The 14,025-nt window shown below is 42.6% G+C and overlaps 1 protein-coding gene across 2 annotated transcripts in view; it reads right to left on the bottom strand.

Annotated features, from left to right (window-relative positions):
- ASMTL (acetylserotonin O-methyltransferase like) overlaps window positions 1-14,025 on the bottom strand; it is a 45,702-nt gene that overhangs the window by 26,413 nt on the left and 5,264 nt on the right. Inside the window, exons 2-5 of one of the 2 annotated variants that reach the window (XM_044670396.1) lie at window positions 11,336-11,467; window positions 10,541-10,588; window positions 5,217-5,281; window positions 606-667 (exon numbers count right to left, since the gene is read on the bottom strand). In XM_044670396.1, coding sequence (XP_044526331.1) covers window positions 606-667; window positions 5,217-5,281; window positions 10,541-10,588; window positions 11,336-11,467 — 307 coding nt within the window. The remainder of the gene's footprint in view (window positions 1-605; window positions 668-5,216; window positions 5,282-10,540; window positions 10,589-11,335; window positions 11,468-14,025) is intronic. The other variant, XM_044670397.1, reaches the window with a different exon arrangement.

The following is a 14,025-nucleotide window of genomic DNA, read 5'->3' as shown; positions in this document are numbered from 1 at the left end:
GACTTCAGAACCCAATTTATAACCCATGATTCACTCTGAGTTCACTTGTTCTGGAGGCCCCAGAGGCGCCATGAGGCCAGCCAAGCCCACATGAGAGGATACAGACTGGAAGGAAATGCAGAAAACAAATGGGAAGTCCTGTTGTTCCATTTCCTTCAGCAGCTCCTGCCACAGGCGAGGGGAACAGTGACTGGCCCAGGGCCTCCTGACACAGGCACACTCCTCACAGCGACCTCTCTGGTCCTCACAGCAGCAATGCATAGACACAGAGGATGGGAGTCTGTGGAGGATCCAGCCAGTAGGAGGCTGTGTGTATGATGTGTGGGACACCCTAGAGGCCTTGAGCTGGGGGGGCCACAACACACTTGAGAATCATCCCCATAAGGAGGGAGGGGGAAGTGGTATAGATGCAGGCCACAGACACATAGTGATGAGTTAGGGGAGTGTTAGGCCTGGAGGCATGAAGGTTCTGAGTTCCAACGTGACCCTGTGCAAGTGGCTTAGTTTCCTCTCCCATCAGAGAGCTGATGGTCTCTGCCATATCTTAATCCATTATGTTAACTAAGATCTATAGTCCTATGAAAAAAAAAACCGGGAAATATTACCTTTAGTACTGCAAAGAATGATTGCTACTCCAGTAAACACACTGTGTTCCTTTCCATTTAACCTATAAGACAAAGATTGTCACACTTTTTTACACCAAAGTCCTGAAAAAAGCAACTCTTTTATGGCTGCAGAGTAGCCCATTAAAAAAAAAAATTAACGTTTCCTAATACATATATTCCTACAATTAGATTTCATAAATTTGCACTTTAATTTCTCCCCTGAAGTATCTGGGTTTCTAACTACTCCATCCTTTTAGTCACTTGTCCTAAGTAAAAACATAAATCAATTAGGAAAGCAATTAGTGAATGTCAATTGGCTACATAATTTATTTTCATTTTTTTTAACTGTTAACTTCTGTTTTAGAATTGATACTAAGTATCGGTTCCAAGGCAGAAGATGGGTAAGGGCCTAGGCCAAAAAAGGCGAACCTTTAGAGACAGAGTGCCAGGATCTGCCCCCACCCACCCCACCCCCTAGACCAAATGCCCTGCTGGCCCCCCACAATAGCCTGAGTACCCGGTGCGCCCTGCACCTCTCCCAACCCCAGATGGGGAGCAGGGAAGCACTCCCATTGGGCTATTGAGCAGAGGGGCAGGTGATGAGAGGCTTGTGTAGAGAGTGGGAGGGGAGGGGAGTAGCCCGAGTGCTCTGCTCTCCTCCAGCTCTGCCACCTGTGAGCCACCCACCTTACCCCCTGTGCTGCTGGGCAGGAGGGGGTGGGAAAGAAGATTATCATGGTGGAGAGGGGGAGGGGAGTAGCTCCACCAGAGGCCCTCTGCCTTTCTAATAATGAAGTCTGGGGGTGGGGTGGCTGGGTGCCCACAGAGAGCACTCTCCATGGCATCTTTGGTACCTGTGCCATAGGTTCACCATTATTGGGCTAGGCAATGGAGGTTAAGTGACTTGCCCAGGGTCATCCAGCTAGGAAGAGTTTGAGACCAGATGTGAACCCAGGACTTCACATTTCCAGCCTTGGCTCTCTATCCTCTGAGTTACCCAGCTGCCCCTTGAATCCATAATTTTATTCTTCAAGTCTAAAATTCATAAACCTATAAGCTGAAGTCACCTTAAAGAAGGGGGAAGCAAGGAGACTTTCACAAATGGCTGTAGAGCTAAGCCAGGGGCAGGGACTTAAGGAGTCTCACTCCCTAAGTTATCACTGAAGCCACATGAGAGCATATCAATAGAATAGTTTGGGAATCTCCAAGTCTATTACTTTTCTCAAAAGGCAAAATACTATTTAAAAAAACACACATTTACCTTTGTCTTTGTTATAAGGAAGAGAGCATTTGAGCAGGTGAGCAGGGTCTACAAGGAACAGATGCAGATGCAGGGAAAAGATTTTAAAATATGGGAGAAGGGGGTGAGACAGTTGACTGGAGTTTGAGTAGGGTCTTTCTCTGGTTTGACCTGGAGGGACTGGTTGCTTATCCTTGGTGGTTATTTCTACTAAAACCCCAGATCTAAAGTTGTTCCCTCACAGGAAGTCTTCAAAGTAATTCCCTACACTAAGCCTAGCCTCTCTGACCTAAAAGATCCCCAGGTCTACTCTAGCTAAAGCTGCACTAAACCAACCCCCCTTTTGATGGTATTTCCGGTCTTAGGCAGTTAGGCAGGGCAGGGCAAAGGGAAAGGGTCTGGATCCAGAAAGGAAGCAGACCTGATCTTGTAGATCAGAAGGTCAGATGGTCAGGATTACAGGTGGATACAGCCAACAACAGCAAAGCACCATCAGGTAACAGGTAGGATGGGAAGTCAAAGCAGAAATAGTCACCAAGGATAAGCAACCAGTCCCTCCAGGTCAAACCAGAGAAAGACCCAGCTCAAACTCCAGTCAACTATCTCACCCCTTTCTCCCACATTCTTGAATCTTTTCCCTGCATCTGCATCTGTTCCTTGCAGACCCTGCTCACCTGATCAAATCCTCTCTTCCTTATAACATCTTAGAACCAATACAAAGTGTTAGGGCCAAGGGAGAGGAGCAGTAAGGGCAAGGTCCCTGATGGTGAACCTATGACATGCATGTCAGCACTGATACACATAGCCATTTTCTATGACACACGGCCGCATTCAAAGAAGTATGTTATTTAAACTATAAATATTGCAAAATTATGTTTTTTTTTCCTCAAAGCAACATACCACCCAAGTTATGCTCGGTTTTTTGGCGAATTTTGACACACCAAGCTCTAAAGGTTGCCCATCACTGGGCCAGGTAATGGACATTAAATGACTTGTCCATGGTCACACAGCCAGGAAGTGTCTGAGGCCACATTTGAACCCAGGATCTCTAGGCCTGGCTCTCTAACCACCCAGCCACTCAGTTGCCCCCAAAATAGTACTCGGTATATAGTAGATGGCCTCTCTTTGTGTTATTCAGTCATTTCTGCTGTACCTGACTCTTTGGGACCTCATTTGGGGTTTTCCTAGCAAAGACATTGGAGGGTTTATCATTTCTTTCTCCAGCTCATATTACAGATGAGCAAACTGATCATTGGAACAGAACAGACACAAAAGAAACAGTAATAAAATATTATAAGTAATCTTGTATTGGACAAAAGTAAGATCCAAGTTTGGGGATAAGAACCTCGAATAAGAGCTATTTGGTAAAAGTTGCTGAGACAGTAGTTTGGCTGAAAACTAGGTACAAATATTTTACACCATTTTAAGACAAAATCAAAATGGATATGGCCTAGATATAAAAGGAGAGAGCATAATCAAATAAGAACAGGGAACATGTTTGCTATCAGATTTATAGATAGGAGAGAAATTTATGAGCAAGAGACAGTGTGTTTTGAAATGTAAAATGGATTAATTTTTATTACATTAAAATTTCCATACAAATAAACTGATGTGACCAAGATTAGAAGGAAAGCAAAAAATCAGGGGAAAAAGTTTATACACAGTATCTTGAATAGAGGTCTCATATCTAAAATATATAGAGAACTTTGTCAGAGTTATAAGAATAAGAACAATCTTTCAATAGATAAATGGACAAAAGATATGAACCAACATTTTTGGGGTGAAAAAATCAAAATCATATAAAGGTATATGGAAGAAATGCTCTAGATTACTACTTATTAGAGAAATGCAAATCAAAACAATTCTAAGATATTACCTCACACTTATTAGATTGGCTAAAATGATAAAAGGATAAAATGACAAATGTTAAAAAGGATATGGAAAAATGAGGACACTAATGTACTGTTGATGGAACTATGAACAGATCTTACCATTTTGGAATTATGCCCCGAAAGTTATAAAATCATGTATACCCTTAGATCCAGCTGCTGGGTCTATTTGCCAAAGAGATCAGAGAAAAAGGAAGAGAACCCATATGTTCCAAGATATCTATAGCCATTCTTTTTGGGATGGTGAAGAACTGGAAAACTGAGAGGATGCCCATTAATTGGGGAATGGATAGACCAATTATGGAATATCATTGTGATGGAATACTACTGTGTCATTAAAAAAAAAAAAAGAGCACGTTAATACAATGCGGATCAAGTGACTTGCCCAGGGTCACACAGCTAGAGTGTCTGAGGCCAGCTTTGAACCAAGGACCTCCCATGTCTAAGCCTGGCTCTCAATCCACTGAGCTACCTAGCTGCCCTCCTATAATTTAATCTTAAAGGGCAGTTTTAGGATCTGAAAGGCTTAAGTGAACTGATCCTAGTCATCAGCTAGCATGTCAGAGGCAGTCCTGGATGGCTCTAAGGCTTATTGTCTATGTACTACACTTTGATGTCATAGGATAACTCCTGCACTACTACTTGAGACCTGCCTTTGATAATGCATGTAAAGCACCTTGTGGATCTGAGATCTGATACGGATGCCAGCTGTCAGCATTATAATTTAGGGGATTTTTTTCATTAGGCACCTGCAGCCTGGCACATCATCCTGCTGTTCTTTGGGACAATCTCTGTAGTAAGCCCCAGCAACCACCACCTGGCATCTGAGCATCCTTTTTCTTAAACGGCATCAGAAAGAAATCAAGCATCAGAAATGCCAAGCTTTACTATCTCCCCCTTTCTAAGTTTCCAGTATAGTTTAGGTCACTTCTATTTTTTGATGGGTGTTTCCTGGGTTACCACCATCAATAACATAAATAGTGGTTCTTGTTTTCTGCCCTTGACCTCCAGATTATGGGGCATGACCTATTATGAAACCTATTTTGAAAACCACTGAAAATGATGAAGATAAAACCAAATATAAAAAAACCCAAAGTTCAGGTTTTTACAGTGACTAAAACTTTTTTTTAAGACCTTATCTTCCATTGTAGAATCAATACTGTGTATTAGTTTCACAGCAGAAGAGCAATAAGGGCTAGGCATTAGAGGTCAAGTGACTTGTCCAGGGTCACTCAGCTAGGAAGTATCTGAGGCCAGATTTGAACTTAGGACCTCCTACTTCTGGGCCTAGCTCTTCATGCACTGAGCCACCTAACTACTCCTAAAACTTTTTTTTTTAACTGAATATTTGTGAAGTTTTATGAAAATGACTACACAACTCAACTTAGTGCCTTAAAATTAAGATACAAAATAGAAAATTCTCCAATGTTGCAAGAAAGCACTATACTATAAAGTGATTTCCCCCCTCCCCCCATTACTGACCTTGATAGCATGCTATAGGCGTGTTGCTTATCGACTGGCTTCTCCAGGATCTGGCTGTCCACCGACTGACAAGGGTGACAAGGGCCAGAGGAGGAAGAGATAAGAGAAGTAAAGCTGGTCATTTCCCATTTCCTGGCTGTCATTCGCACTATATCCTATAGGGGGAGCTGTCCCAGTCCAGGTCTCTGGGCCAGTCTCCCCAGGGTTACTACAGGCAGGTTCTAGGTCCCACAGCCCCAGGCTAGGGAGGAGAGGCGCTGGGCATCCTCCTGGCCCAAGGCTGGCCTCAGAGGCTTCCTCTGTACATTCCCCCATGGCGCCCCAGCCTAGGATGGCAGCTGTGAGGTAAATGGGGTGAGCCTGATTCTGCCTCAGTATCCTAAGCAGTGCAAAGAAGGCACCTGGTAAAGGTATGCAGGCGGAGAGGATGGTCCTTGTACCGCCCACAAAGTAGTCCAGATGATGACTATGATTTATAAGTGCCAGAGGCGGGGCTAAAGACTTAGACACCACAGAGGGTGTTCTGATTTGGACCACTGCTCATTTATGTCTCCTCCACGGGCCCTCCTGGTGGCGGCAATCCTACCATGCCTCCTTCAGCAGGGCATCCCCCCACTCTTCATAGCGGCTCTCCAAAAACTTTATAGCCCTCTGCAAATCTTCTAGGTTTATTTAAAATTTCTTTTACATTTTTTTATTTAATTTTAAGCAGCGAGGTGGCCGCTAAGCCAGGCCTAGAGACGGGGGTGAGGCGTTCAAATCTGGCCTCAGACACATCCTGGCTGGATGACCCTGAGCAAGTCACTTAACCCTAACTGCCTAGCCCATACCTCACTAGGCCTTGGAACCAATACACAGTATGGATTCTAAGAGGGAGAAGTTATCACTCAGGGGCAGCAAAGCATCCTAGAGCCTTCCCCCCCTCCCCCCCCCCCCCCCCCCTGATAAAGCAGCCTTGTTGGAGCAATCAGTTGGAGCAACCACAGCCCCTCCCTCATCCTCACACTCCCTCTCAGACACTCCTTCCATACTACAAATGCATCTCCTAGATCCTGAAAGGCTCCTCCATCCCTCTCTCTCCTCTCCTGCTCCCTGCAGCCAAGGCCTCCAGGACAGATGAGCCCCCTCACCACTGCGGGCCACTGCTGCACTGCCTGCCACACATACGTAGCTCCCACATAAACCAGAGGATCTTCTCCTCCAGTGGGCCAAAAGCCCAACGTTCCTAGGCCTGTGGCAGACCTCATCCTTCCAAAGGAGGAAGCCCACACCAGTGGGGGCAGGGAGGCTTTGCCGGCCACTGAAAAGGGCTACAAGGCCCTGGCCAGTCCAATCTGAGCCTAGCAACAGAGCATGAGGTGAGGATTCAGGGCAGGCGAGGAACAGCTGGAATGGGGCCAGAAACACGGCTTTAATGGAAGCTGAGTAACCGGGTTTTCTCAGGGTTAGTTTAAAGGCATAATCTTCTGCTAATAACCCAAAACCATAGAGATCACTTTACTTTTCTCCAGAATCATTGAACCAAAGATGAAAAACACTAGAAAGAGTAACAGATTCAGAAAGAGGAGCCCAGTGCTCAAATCCCACTGGCTGTGCTTAGTAGCAGTGTGTCTTGAAATAATTTACTCCACCTCTCAGCCTCAGTTTCCTGCTCTGTAAAATGGGATGAATATTAATTATACAAATGATCTCCTGGGTTCTGAGAGGCAGCAAAAGATAGTCAACAGAGACTCAGAATCAGAAAGGCCTTAGTTTAAGTCTTCCCTCTCTTCTCTGTGCCCCAGGTAATGTTCTTAAGGATAATTTTTTTTTCATCTTTATTTTCTGTCTTGGAATTGACAGGGTTCCAAAGCAGAAGAACATTAAGGTCTAGGCAATTGGGAAGTGACTTGTCCAGGGACACACTGCTAGGAAGTGGGTGAGGCCAGATTTAAACCCAAGTCCTCCAGACTTAGGTTTCTAGCTGCCCCTTCTTAATTAAAAATTGCAGAGAAGGTTTGATCTTCACTGGCAGTAGAAGCTTTTTTCAAAGAAAGTTCCAATGTCAGATATCTTGGCAGTTTGGATAGGCTCTATCTACTTGGGGCCCAATATACCTGGTGACTGAATTATTGTTGTTGATTCTTGGTGATCCCATTTGGGGTTTTCTTGGCAAAGATAATGGAATGGTTTCCATTTCCTTCTCCAACTCATTTTACAGATTAGGAAACTGAGGCATTCAGGGATAAGTGACTTGTCCAAGGTCACACATTCCCATCACCAGGGCTGGCTCTCAGTCTACTCAGCCGCCTTGCTGCCCTTCTTCTTAATTTAAAAAACTGCTTCCTACTTCATATCTACTGTTTCTTTCTTTACAATATCACGAGATCCCAGTCCTTCATTCTTTCTAATTACGGTTTGCACTTAATTCATTTTCTAATGGATTTTGCCCTCCTCCATCTCTTTCTTTTAGTCCCTAAACCTTTGAAGACACATTTTTCAGGCCCAGAGGATCTGTATCTGAAGCACAGAGACCCTATCCCAACATTGGCGAACCTTTTAGAAATTGCAAGCCCAAATTGCACCTTCAAGCTGCCGGAGAGACCCCCACCCCCATTACCCCAGATAGCAGAGGGAGGAATTGTTCCCACTGGGCCCATGAACAAAGGGGTAGGGCATATGAAAAATGTCCTCAGAGGAAGTGGAGAGGGGGAACCGAGTAGCTCATGCCAGGGTGCACATGACACATCTTTGCCAACGTGGCCCTATCCTAATAAAAACTATATTGGGGCAGCTGGGTGGCTCAGTGAATTGAGAACCAGGCCTAGAGACAGGAAGTCCTGGGTTCAAATCTGACCTTAGACACTGCCTCCCTGTGTGACCCTGGGCAAGTCACTTAATTCCCACTGCCTAGCCCTTATCACTCTTCTGCCTTGGAACTAATACTTAGTATTAATTCTAAGAAAGAAGGTAAGGGTCTAAAAAAAACCCTTTTTTTTGAAAGGGAGAAGAATAAACATTTATTAAGTACCTGTGATGTTTCATGTACTTTTATAAATACTTCCTTACAAGAACCTTTGTAAAGTAGGTGCTATTATTATTCCCATTTTACAACTGAGGAAACTGAAGTAGGCAGTAGTTAAGTGACTTGCCTAGAGTCACATAAATAATAATATCTGGCTGGATTCAAACTCAAGTCTTCCAGACTCCAGCTTCTGCTGTCTGTCCATTTGTTGTCCCCATTGAAAGCATTTTAACAGTTACATTTACACTATTTATTCTTTCAGAACATTTTAGTTTAATCTATGAGGATCCAGTGACTTAAATTGATTAAACACATCTAGGTGCTTTCTTTTCATTTTCTTTGGCTTTTATTTTTCAGCTAAGCATTTTGCTTGTACTTCCCAGCCTGAAGATCATTTCCCTTAATATTTTTTTTTAAAAGTTAAATATGAGTTGGGTTATTGCCCCATCTGTCATTATCCCATTCCAATATAAGCAATTTTCCTACTTCTTTAGTCACTCTCTTCTCACCCTTATAGTTAACTATTTTTAATGCTTTTTAACATTCATTACAAATCAACCTTAGTATTCTGGGTATAAGTGTTCAGAAAACATTTTTTAAAAATAGTACCTCTTCTAAAAAAACTTCATTAAACCTGGGAAAGATTTTGCTGAAAAAATTTGTACAGAATCAAGAATAGGATTTTCATTTGCCTCCAGAGTTTTCTTTTTTCTTTTTTTTTTTTAAACCCTTACCTCCTGTCCTGGGGTCAATACAGTGTATTGGCTCTAGGGCAGAAGAGTGGTAAGGGCTAGGCAATGGGGGTTAAGTGACTTGCCCAGGGTCACACAGCTAGGAAGTGTCTGAGGCCAGATTTGAACCTAGAACCTCCTGTCTCTAGGCCTGGCTCTCAATCTACCGAGTCACCCAGCTGCCCCCTGCCTCCAGAGTTTTCAAAACTCTATTGGGTCAGATATTTCTCATATATCTCCTAGACCAGTGATGGGCAAACTATGGCCCGCAGGCCAGATGCGGGTCCCCTGAAATGTTCTATCCAGCCACACGACATTATTCCTAATCTGGCAAATACAATGAGTAGGATATAATACATTGAAACTTAGAAAGAGTTGCCTTAGAAACAGACTGACAGATGAGCATTTCCTTTCCTTTGGCCCCCTCTTTAAAAAGTTTGCCCATCACTGTTCTAGACAAATATTAACAAAGGTAAAATTGTAACATTTATCTGGTGAAAAAGATTATTCTGGATTAAATGTATTTCTACAACTTATGCCTAAAACTGCACTAAACCTTTTGGGATGCCCTATATAAAAACTTTATCACATGATAAATAAAAGAAGTGGTAGATTTTCACCGGCATAGTGTAGAATTCTTAGGTATTTCAAGAAGACCCTATAAAATAATAATTCCTGCTGCTTATAATCTCCATCTCAATTTGTTCTCCTTTCCATTTCCTTTTTATTTAACCCTTACCTTCTGTCCTATCCAGAATTACACAGCTAGGAAGTATTGTGAGGAAGATTAGTTAGTAATTAATTAAGGAGCAGTAATGGAGTCACTGGGAGGGCTGCTTCAAACCTGGTTCCAGCCAGACTTGACCAGCACAGCTAAGGGCTGAGGGTGGCTTTGGGGCTCACGGTTATCCAAAGATGATCCCAGGATGCCAAAAGCCAAGGTGGTCCAAGGTATCCAAGTAGAGAGTGTGAGCTTGAGATGCTGTCCACCAGGTCCCAAACTCCTCCTCCCCTTGGTGCTGCTCTGTAGTTCTTGTCTACTTGTTAGAAACCACCACCACTCAGGATCCCAGGGAAATCAGGATGCAGGGTGTCCTTTACTCTGAAATCTCCCAGGGCTAACAACAGTTTGTGCCAACCACTAATGGAGTCTCTCTCAGGGCACAAGGCACTACTTCCTGCTCCTTCATTCCATCTTGGAATGCTCCAGCCCTTCCTGCCAGGTCAACTTTAATATTTAATTAATTACTAACTAATCTTCCTCTCAACAGTTGTGTCTAAGGACAGATTTGAACCCAGGACCTCCCATCTCCAGGCCTGGTTCTCAATTCACTGAGCCACCTAGCTGCCCCCATACTCTAAATGAACTCCAAGCTTTAAATGAACCTATTTCTCCCACTTTCTATAGTCAGGAAGCAATTACTTTTTTAAAAAAGACCAATTACATTCCCAACACAAGTAAGAAGTATTTGGTTGGACACAAGCTGAATACTAACACTATTTAATGAGATAAAATTGCCAAGAATCAAAGTAAACAAGAAAGGGGAATAGTAAGGAAAGGAAACCATTCAAAGAGTGTGTAAACTTACCACAATAGTGTCTGCTCCTATAACAACATCTGGAGATCGAAAGTCTTTCTGTAAAAATTAAAATTTTTTTGAAATTAGATGTTTTTGTTTTTTAGTTTTTTTTTTAACTAAAAAATTTAAATCCTTATCTTTTTTAAATTAAAAAAAAATCTCTTCTCTTCCATTTTAGAATCAATACTATATATTGGTTTCCAAGGAGAAGAATGGTAAGGGCCAGGCAATGGGGGTTAAGTGACTTGTCCAGGGTCATACACAGTAAACATCTGAGGCCACATTTGAAACCCATGGCCTCTTGTCTCTAAGCATGGTTCTCAAACCACTGAGTCACTAGCTGCTCCAATATCTTTCTTTGTCAAGAAAACCCCAAATGGGGTTATGAAGAGTTGGACATGACTGAAAAATGATTCAACAACTTTAAAGTTTACTATGTATTTTACAAACATCACACTCTGTCCCCACAATTCTGGGATCTAATAGTCACATTACATTTCTTAGGGGGGGACATCTTTATCAATAATGCACTAAAGTGAGATGGGGAGAAGGACCATTCAGCAAAGCTGAAATGGTCTCTTAGATTTTTAATTCTTATAATACACTCATTCCTGTGTCTGCTCAGAACCATAAAAAGTGACAACTGAAAAGAATTCCGAGAAGGTAATTTTTACTTGACTTACACAGAACCTGGTGATCGATCCAACAAACGGTGTAATCACTCAGCAGCACGGAGCCACCCTGCATCCTTCATATTAAAATTCTAAGGATAAAATCAGCCAAGAAACAAACAAGAGCCCTTACCTTATTCATGCGGTTGGCCACTTCCAGGGCCTTCTGCTTGGCTGTTTCTAGGGCATATTCATAAGGTGTAGAAAAGGATGCCTTGTCCAGAGTCTCCTTAAATCTGGATGGCACTACCTCAAAGCGCAGGCCCTAGGGCAGAAGGGCAGCAGGACTTACTGACAAAGCCCTGCTCAGAGAAAACAGGATCAATAACATACTCAGACCTCCCGAGGACCAGCCTTCAAGCTTCTTTTAATTTTGTTTTTTTTGTTTTTTTTCTTTACTCTTACCTTCTTGTCTTAGGATCAGTTTTAAAGGGGAAGAGTTGCAAGGGCTGGACAATCAGGATTAAGTGACTTGCCCAGGGTCACAGAGCTAGGAAGTGTCTAAGGCAACCTTTGAACTCAGGTCCACCACACTGTGCTAACTAGGTGCTCCCCTTGGCCAATGCAATATAGCAAATGTGTGCAATATTTTTAAAGTTAGGTATTAAAAAAGGCTTTCCTTTTTGAATGAAGTTAGCATCCATATCAATGGGTAGTTTCCATTCTTTACTTTGCACTGATATGTTGATTTCCCCCCATCCCAAGAGGCCCAGATTTAAGAATTCTTCCCCAAAGAAGGCAAAACAAAATAAAGCACACTTGGTCATGGGAATCTTTTCCTAAACTCTATGAAGGTTCATTTGAAGCCTCTCCTAAGCTCTGGATGGATACTGAAACAAAAGCAGATGGGAAAGACAGAAGAACTCCCCGAAGTTTCCAGCCTTTACAAGTCAGAAAAGGCATTATTAAACAGCCCACAGGATACACTTAGCCCATGATAACCCTGATAATACACTAAATATATACTCTACACAGAGCCACCAGCTTCACTCATTTGATACTTAAAGGTTAATCTTTCTTCAGTCTAATGTCACACTAATTAGTTTAGAAAAAGGTTGTTCACTTGAGGTCCTTGAACTTAATTTGTTTTTATAACTGTTCTTCAATATAATTGGCTTCTTTTATAATCCTAGGTATTTTATTCATTTAAAAACATTATTCTGAGACAGGCTTCACAGATTTGCCAAAAATATCCATACTAATATAAAAAGTTAAGAATCCCTGATTCAGAAAGGCCTTGAAGGCAGAGCCTGTCTTCTACACATATCACAAAACGTTCCACATAGTACCTGCTCCATACATGTGGTTTTATATAAGGGATATCCACATCATAAAGGCCATGCTTTTCATTGAAGTGACTTCTTCAATCTTCCTGTAATTTTTCTCCCTTAAAATGGTTAAAATTAAACACTTGGAATTCTCTCACCCCATTCTGGGCCTAAAAAACAACTGAAAATTCAACCTAACTACCGTGTGCAGAAACATGTGCTGTTAAGTAAGTCATTAAGATCTACAAGTTAAGGCACAAACACAGATAACTTACATACACACTATTCCTTCAGTGGGCATTAGAGGAAGGCAGAAAACAAGTGTTGGGTGAGCACCAATCATTATTGACAAAAGTATAAACTGGAATCCAACAGGTCAGTGGGGGAAGGGAGAACACGGCTAGGCATGCCCCAGAGCCCAAGATGCAGCTTTGTTGGTGGGGTAGGACAAAGCAAAGGGAATGTTTAAATATTAAATAGTCTAGTTTGGCTGTAGCAGAGAGAATTTGGAGGAGAGTCATCTGAGATAATAGAAAGACAAGTCAACACTGGATGGTTGAAAGCCTTGAAATCCAAGCAAAGTGTTCAGTTTGTCAATAGGAAACCAAGGAAGATTTTTGAGCAAAGGAGTGAAATGATAGGATTTATTATTGGCCAACAGTGTTGGAGAAAGCCTGGGGGAAGAAGCCCATTGTCAAGTGAGGAGATGCAAGGTTTTTAGTGTTCAGTCTGTAGGTTCTTCCTCAGGTCTGGGGACCTAGAAGATGAAAGATCAGTGGGAAAAGAATCAGAAGAAAAATCTGATGGCTCCTTCCCTCAAGTCTCAAAATCCAATTGCTTCTTCTCTCAATCTTCAAAGGTCTATAATGGCTCAGTGGATAAATAGAGCTCCAAGTCTAGAGCAGGGGTTGGAGGAGTGTTCCTGGGTTCAATTTTGCCCTCAGATACTTCCTAGCTAGGTGATCCTGTGCTAGTCACTTAACCCTAATTGCAAAGTTTCTTATAATTAGAACAAGGGTTTAAAAAAAAAAAGATTTATGGCTTCTTCCTTTTATCTTCAAGCAGCTAAAAGGTGCAGTTGCTAAGAGTGGGTGGGTGAGGAGCTGGAATTAGGAGGACCAGAATTTAAATCCTGCTTCAGACACTATTTAAGTGTCCCAGTTTCCTCATCTGTAAAATGGAGACAAAGGCAGCTACCTCCCACACATGCCTCTTTATTATTGTTAACTGTTCTCTAGCACGAAAATGGTATATTGGTAAAATATTTTTGCAAACCCAAAAGCAATACATAAATGCTTGTTATTATTATCGAAATGATTGGGCTGCAGGGCCCAAGCTCTAACTTAAAAAATAAAAAAGCTATTAAATTCCTCCCCCGGCAAACAGTAGACTGTAATAGGGCTTAAAAGGAAGCAAAAGAAGCGCTGCGGGTGGAGGGAGGCGCAGAAGCAGCACGGAGAGATGCCTCCGAAACTCTGCCCAAACCACCTACAGCGGTGGGGGAATGGTCAGGTGAGGGCGGCACGTGAGGCCGCTACCTTTCCACGTTGGGGGG

This window comes from Gracilinanus agilis, chromosome 3 (genome assembly GCF_016433145.1).
Source record: "Gracilinanus agilis isolate LMUSP501 chromosome 3, AgileGrace, whole genome shotgun sequence".
NCBI classification, from domain to species: Eukaryota; Metazoa; Chordata; class Mammalia; order Didelphimorphia; family Didelphidae; genus Gracilinanus; species Gracilinanus agilis.
Note: the sequence above shows the minus strand (reverse complement) of the source record. Positions and strands in the feature narration are given on the sequence as shown.